Below are 7501 nucleotides of genomic sequence, written 5' to 3'. Positions count from 1 at the left end.
ATGAAAAGTTTTTGGGTTTAAAGTAAAAAAAAATAAATAGTTTTGGGTTAAAAGTAAAGATGAAATGTTTTGGCTAAAAGTAAAAAAATCAAATAGTTCTGGTTTAAAAGTAAAGAATTAAATAGTTTTAGGTTAAAAGTAAAAAATCAGTTTTTTTTTAAACACTCAAAGCATAATGTACAATACCTCATACCTAAATATATTAAAAAATATAGTATTGTTTTATATATATAACCAAAAAATAAATGTGTGTAGAAGAAACAAATATACTTATAGACTAAGAATATAATCACTCAAGGGTTACAAACAACAAAGGAATTGTTTAAAGTTTGGAGTATGTATGAAATTTTAAAGGTTTGTATTGAGTTTATTACGTAACATATTTAGGTACTAATAGTTTAAAATCACTCTTTAGGGTATTAACTTTTCATTTTGTAACGTTTGGAGGCAGTAGCGTAGCTTTTAAGGGACCCGGGGTGCACCCGCCCTCTGAATGTTTCGGTTAAAAGTGTAATATTTCTGTTTTTTTTCGTCCAAAAACTTTAAAATTATACAGGTCTGCCCTGCCAATTGTTTTGCCTAAAATTCCTCTGCCCCTGCCAAGTTTATTGTCAAAAATATTCATACATATTTTCGTATTGAGATTAAAAAATGTGAATGGACTAAACTTTAAGTAAAATTTGTTACTACTTTATATATAAATCAAATTTGAGGTTTTTTTTTTTAATCTTAAAGGTCTTAAATGTACTTATCATTTAGAGTAAACTGCCAAAATGGTCCTTGAGGTTTGATCACTTTTGCCACTTTAGTCCAAAACTCAAATGTTTTGAAACTGGGTCCCTCTGGTTTCAATTTTGTTGCTATTTTCATCCAAAATCAAAATCTAGTCAGATTTTTCAGTTAACTTCCAGTTTTTTTGTCTTTTTTCTCCCTTTTAATGTAGGGCAAAATGGTCTTTTAACGTTTTATCATAACAAATTAAAAAAATATGACCATTTTCCCCTTCATTAAAATGGAGGAAAAAGACAAAAAAGTTGGATCTTAACAGAAAAATCTGACCAGATTTTGGTTTTGGATGAAAATGGCAACAAAATTGAAACCACAGGGATCCAAATTCAAAAGGTTTAAGTTTTGGACTAAAGTGGCAAAAGTGACCAAACATCAGGGACCATTTTGGCAGTTTACTCTATCATTTATCTTAAAGATCGTTAGGATGAGTTGTAATTCTTCGTTCATATATTTAACATTTATCTCGCATCAATATAAATATTTGGTCTCAATTTTTTTAAACAACATATAGCATTTTTTATGAGTAAGAGCGCCTCATTTTAATGAATAAAAATTATGTAGTTTTATTTGGAGTTATTATTGTTTGACCTGACCTGAATCGAATATCTGACCAGAACATATAACTCGAAACACAGCGATAGGAAAAAAAATTTTGGTCCTGTGACTTTCCATCCCCCACAACTTTTGATCAAGCTCCGCCACTGTTTGGAGGTATTAACATTAATTGTTTGTTAAACTATTAGTACCTAAGTATGTCATTTTGTGCAAATCATAGGGACTAACTATGTTAATACCTTAGAAGTTAATACATTCAAACGTTAGAAAATGAAAAGTTAATACACTAGAAGGTGATTTTAAACTATTAGTACATAAATATGTTAAACCTCATTACTAACTATGTAATTATATAAAGGGTGGAGATACAATAGAAAGTTTATTTGGTTAGGAAGGATAGGAAGTGATCTTGACCATCCATTAAGTTAATCAAGGGCTAAGATTAAATCAGGGAAATTGAAAAGAAAAAAAGAGGCGCGTGAGTTTGTTCAAGGGCATTCTAGTCAATCCAAACCAATAGTTTCTCTCTCCTCCAATTCCACCCCATTTTTTAAACGTTAATAACTCTTTCATACGACATTATTTTTTTATAAAAATTGCACAAAAAAAACAAGCGTTTTTTTATCTTTAAAACGAGTATACTATTGCTATATTTAAAAAAAAAATTTAAACCCAGTTGCGTAAGACGCAATAGAAAAACCACCAGTTACGTAAAACGCAATGAAAAAAAAAACCTAAAAAATGACATTTTTCTAAAACGCAATGCACCAAAAACACAAAGAAATGACTTATTTGTAAAACGCAATGGCCAGAAAACACAAAGAAATGTCTTATTTGTAAAACGCAATGGCCAGAAAACACATAAAAATGTGTTTTACCTAAAACGCAATGCACCAAAAACACAAAGAAATGACTTATTTGTAAAACGCAATGGCCAGAATACACTTAAAATGTCTGTTTTCTAAAACGCAATGGACTGAAAACACATAAAAAAGTGTTTTACCTAAAACGCAATGCACCAAAAACACAAAGAAATGTCTTATATTTAAAACGCAATGGCCAGAAAACACTTAAAAATGACTCATTCTAAAACGCAATGGACTGAAAACACCTAAAAAATGTGTTTTACCTAAATGAGCCAATTTATGGAAAATTAATTTTTCTGATGCGTTTTTAGTACAGCTCAACCCCAGCCAGGGGCTCTGCCCCTTGGACCCCGCCAGGGGCTGCCACCCCTGGGACCCCGCTACCGGGGGCTGCCGCCCCCGGACCCCTGCAAAGATCGTAAAACGCAATGAATAAATCAAAACCCAGATCGTGAAAATGAAATTAAAGAATTTCTTACATAGATCGAAGCCGATTTCTTCATCAATTGACGAAATTTGAATGATAGAAACACTTATCAACGCTCAAATCGAACGAATCGAGTGATTATCTCCAAAATCACCGGAAAAACGATATTTTTTTTTATGAAATTAAACTGGGTTTTCTTCAAAAAAAGCTGAAGAACACGTTGATCGGGTTCTGAATCATTGATTGGTGATGAAAATCGCACTATAATGTAGTGATTATTGAGATAGAAATTGAAGAAATAGTTGAAGATGGTGGGTTTTGAAAATGGTGGGTTTTTGAATTTACTGGGTTTTGAAAAAGGAAGAAGAAGGAGTTGGATTGACTAAAATACCCTTTCTCTTTATTTTAAAATTTACCACATGTCGTAATCCTATGGCTTCCTATCCTTTCTAGCGAAAATTAACTTCCTATTTGATCTTTTCCCTTATATAAAATTCTCCCCATAATTAGAATCCTTTCTTGTAAGTATATTATTTATTTTTCCATCTCATAGAAATCTCTTCTTGTAAGTATTTTATTTATTTTTCCATCTCATAAAAATCTCTTGGAATTACTTGTCTTGCAAGTAAAATTTTGTCGTATGATGTTTTATTTTTCGATATCATAAAAATCTCTTTTTGTAAGTATTTTATTTACTTTTCGATCTCATAAAATCTCTTGGAATTACTTGTCTTGCAAGTAAAATTTTGTTGGATGATGATTATCATTAGATGATAACTATGCGTAATTAAAATCAAATAATTACTTTAAATACATAATATTTATTTCATTAATAAAAATTAATAAAATCAGATTTACTTATCTCATAGATAGAATTCATCTAAATTATGAAATCAGATTTACTTATTTCATATAGGATAGAATTCATCTATATTGTTATGGAGTATTACTTTAATTACAAACCTAAATTCAAAACAATATTCAATACGCAAATTGAGATTTTATGGGTGAGATAACACTTATAGAGTATTAGGTTTTGTGTTCGATTTTACAAGGGAGTTTTTCCAGATTTATTGGGTTTGCTTCTGAATTGATGTATAGACATTATGTCTAATGAAGATGAATATGAACGGATGATTCCGCTGGATGATAATTCAGTTAGGGGTGTTCAAAATTATCCGTATCTGGAAATCCGATTCTAATTATCCGAATCCGAATTATCAGGAAATTCAGATTCGGGTAGTGATTTTAAAAAAATAAGATATTTTGGATATCCGAAAATTTAATTTTTAGTTTTTGGATATCCGAATATCCGAGAATTTATATTCGGAAATCTGAAACTACCCGAAATATCCGGTTCCGAATATTAAAAAATAATTAAATAATAATAATTAAATAAAAAATTGGATATTCGGATATCCGAAATTTCGAATACTGACTCAGATAGTAAAAGCAGGTATCCGAAAATGGATATCCAAATTTTCAGGTATCTGAATTTTCGGGTATCCGATTTTGAACACCCCTCACTCTGATGGTTTGTCAGTGATCCAAATTTACCGTTCAAACAAAAAAAAAAACAATATTCATTACATAATCAACATCGTAAACTATATTAGCTTGGTATCGTATTAAACCAAATAATACACAACTCTAAAATTTATTTAAAAGACAATTCATACACATATTATTTACCATCTTTCATTTCTCTCAAATTTTCACCATTCATTTATTTTTCTTTTAACCCCTATCTTTTTCATCTTTTATAAATTCATCACAAAACACTTTTCAATGTTTAACCCTAACATTTTTCTACGTACCTGTACCATATACTTTTTATATTTTACAAATTTTTTATTTTACTTTTTGGTTCGAATTTTGCGAGTTAACACGTTTTAATGCGCGTATGTAATTCAACGTTTTTAGATCTATTTTCTCATATAATGGCCTTATCGTAACGCACGAATCCTAAGTAGACTTAATTATTTGTTCTTTTTATGTTTTACATTTCAATCTAACTTTTTTACGTGTTAACACACAATTCTGGTTTTTACAAACTTTTAGAATTTGCTTTTTTAAATAGGCCAAGGAAGGATGTATTTGAAGAGACAAGTCAAGACTTGAAAAACCAACAGAACAATCAAGTGCTCCGAAAACCAAATAATTCAAATAGGGCAAATTCGGAAATTCTCATAAAGTAGAGACCCATTTTCGTAATTTCGATCATCATCATCATCCCCAAAACCCCATCGCCCTATATATGGTCGCTGCATATCTACTCCCCAAACCCTCTCTCTTTCATTCGCAACTTGCTACTCTTTTTGCTCTCTTTGTTTCCACCGATTTCCAGAAGCAGCATCATCATGTTGGTCTATCAAGATTTGATTACTGGTAATCTTTTCCTTTCGTTCTCACATATATATAGTTTATTATGAATTTAGGGTTCTTAGCTCTTTGATTGCGAATCTTAGCGTTTTTGGTTATTCATTAGGTTTAATTTGGCTGTAATCGTCTAGATCTATGTGTTACATAATCCATTAGGTTATTGTTTGATGTGAAGTTTTTTAGATCTGAAGATTGGTTTGTTAGGTTTTTTTGTTTTTTTTTTGTTTTATGGTTTTTATCAGCTTTTTTAGGTTTTCTTGATTTGTTTTTTTTAATCTTATTATTATTTGTCATGTGACTAATGTTTGAAGCTTTAATCTTTTGTTAGAATCTGTAATTTTTTTTTATATCTTTTTAGCTGTTTTTATGTTTTATTTACTGTTTTTTATATCGTCAAGAAAAGATTTTGAGTTGATTATGATGAACACAAACAGAGAAAAAAAGTAATACTACTTTAAATTAAAATTAAAAATTTCGGAAATTTTGTTTTGTAATTAGTTGCTTAAATCAATGTTTATTTATCACTTTAATTAATTGAATGCTTTGAAATCTTGATGTTTATTTTTGGGATGCTTCGAGTATTGGAATATTGTTTTTGTACTCGAGTTGCATATCTAATTCAATTTGTGTTGTGTAATTTTAGGTGATGAGCTTCTTTCAGACTCCTTCCCCTACAAGGAACTCTTGAATGGGATCCTATGGGAAGTTGAAGGAAAGGTATATCTTGCACCGTTCTTTATTTTGTATATACGCTTATGTTTAATAATCTCTGATTTTAACATAACACATTTATATGAATTTGCAGTGGGTGGTACAAGGAGCAGTGGCTGTTGACATTGGCGCAAACCCTTCTGCTGAAGGAGCCGATGACGATGAAGGTGTTGATGATCAAGCAGTGAAGGTGGTCGACATTGTCGATACCTTTAGGCTCCAGGTAAATAGTTTCATCTGATTATGAATATATGATATTAAACAAGTTTTAAAATATTCATAAATATTTATCAAACGATGCACACATGTAGGAGCAACCCCCTTTTGACAAGAAGACGTTTGTCGCTTACATCAAGAAGTACATCAAAACTCTTACTCCCAAGCTTGATGAAGAGAAGCAAGAATTCTTCAAGAAAAACATCGAGGCTGCAACGAAGTTTCTCCTCTCAAAGCTCAGTGACCTTCAGTTGTAAGTCTCGTGTTCGTATGTTTGTTTATGTTTTGAAAACGACGATCTTGTTTGTGATAATGGCTTCTTGTTTTGCAGTTTTGTCGGTGAGAGCATGCATGATGACAGTACAATAGTGTTTGCTTACTACAAAGAAGGTGCAGCTGACCCGACATTTTTGTATTTTGGTGTGGGGTTGAAGGAGGTTAAATGTTGAGAAATATTATCTCGAGCCAGTGACCGAAGCCCGCAAAGAGTTGAGGCGCTTGCTGTAGTTGTTGCTTTAAGTTTGGTTTTTGTTCTATTAAGATATGGATCATTTTTTTGGATGTTTGGTTTTATTTTTGGACTGCAGCTGGTATTTGATATAAGTAACTTTTATCTTTGAGACTGACTCACCTATACCTAGAGTGAATTCTGTTAAAATTACAAATAGTTTCAAAGCTGAAACCTGAATTTTAGGGATTAAATATCAAAACCCAAACAGATTTTTATCTGAGAACATGAAATTAAAATTTTAAAAACGTGTTTTTGTTGTCTTATAGGTTGCAAAACAAATTTTGAATAATCATGGTTTCATTAGGACTCATGTTTCTCGTGTCATACCAAAAAATTAATTCTACATTAATGCGTATACTCATGACTATTTGTTGATATAATTAGATGGCCACGGGGATTTAAGTTTCACAGACGGTGGGTCTGAATGAGTTTTCTTCTCAAAGTCTCAAGTTCGAGTCTGTGTTATATGAGTTTCTCATTGAGAGGTTTAAATTGGGGGTCTATGGTGTGAGGGGCTCTCTAACGTGGACCCGGTTAAAACAATGTATGCTAGACTTCCCGATATTCGCAAATAATTCACACCTTTCAAAAAAAAAAAAAAAAAAAAAAAAAACTAAGGTTTACTATATTTGAATCAATTATTCTTGCATGTTCATCAGTAATACCATGTTGTCCTTGACCTGGTATTTTTTAAAACTGCAATTTTTTTTAATTCCTTTCGTGGGACCCCTTCAGAAAACACCATTAACATCTACTAGGTGGTGATTGTCGTAGTGGTAAGGACCCCCATTAACATCACTAGGTGTGGGTGGTGATTATGGTTAGACTGCAAATGAATCGAACATTCAGCGAGTTTGTAAACTGTTTGGTGAGAAGTTCGTTTATGTTTATTCATTTAATAAATGAATAAACACGATATTAAATGAATAAACACGAACAAAAAATTTGTTCAATAAGTTAAACAAACGAACATCAACAGAGGTTGCGTTCGTTTTTTTATGTTTGTGAACGTTCGGTTTATTTATATTTGCTCGCTTATGTTCA

General features: G+C 31.3%; 1 protein-coding gene across 1 annotated transcript; it reads left to right on the top strand.

Annotated features, from left to right (window-relative positions):
- The first annotated feature begins 4873 nt into the window (after positions 1 to 4873).
- Positions 4874 to 6572, top strand: LOC110865090 (translationally-controlled tumor protein homolog). The gene is made up of 5 exons (XM_022114292.2): positions 4874 to 5025; positions 5663 to 5736; positions 5825 to 5953; positions 6042 to 6199; positions 6278 to 6572. Exons 1-5 carry the CDS (start codon positions 4998 to 5000, stop codon positions 6393 to 6395), a joined length of 507 nt encoding a protein of 168 aa, XP_021969984.1. The 5' UTR covers positions 4874 to 4997; the 3' UTR covers positions 6396 to 6572.
- Positions 6573 to 7501: the final 929 nt, after the last annotated feature.

The sequence above is a fragment of the Helianthus annuus genome, chromosome 6 (assembly GCF_002127325.2).
Source record: "Helianthus annuus cultivar XRQ/B chromosome 6, HanXRQr2.0-SUNRISE, whole genome shotgun sequence".
Taxonomy (NCBI): Eukaryota; Viridiplantae; Streptophyta; class Magnoliopsida; order Asterales; family Asteraceae; genus Helianthus; species Helianthus annuus.
The sequence above is the reverse complement of the archived record's forward strand: the minus strand, read 5'-3'. Positions and strand labels throughout refer to the sequence as shown.

Coding starts and splice junctions, on each gene's coding strand:
- LOC110865090 (XM_022114292.2), top strand. CDS start 4,998: ATGTTGGTCTATCAAGATTTGATTACTG. Junction 5,026..5,662: donor CTATCAAGATTTGATTACTG/GTAATCTTTTCC, acceptor GTGTAATTTTAG/GTGATGAGCTTCTTTCAGAC. Junction 6,200..6,277: donor AAGCTCAGTGACCTTCAGTT/GTAAGTCTCGTG, acceptor CTTGTTTTGCAG/TTTTGTCGGTGAGAGCATGC.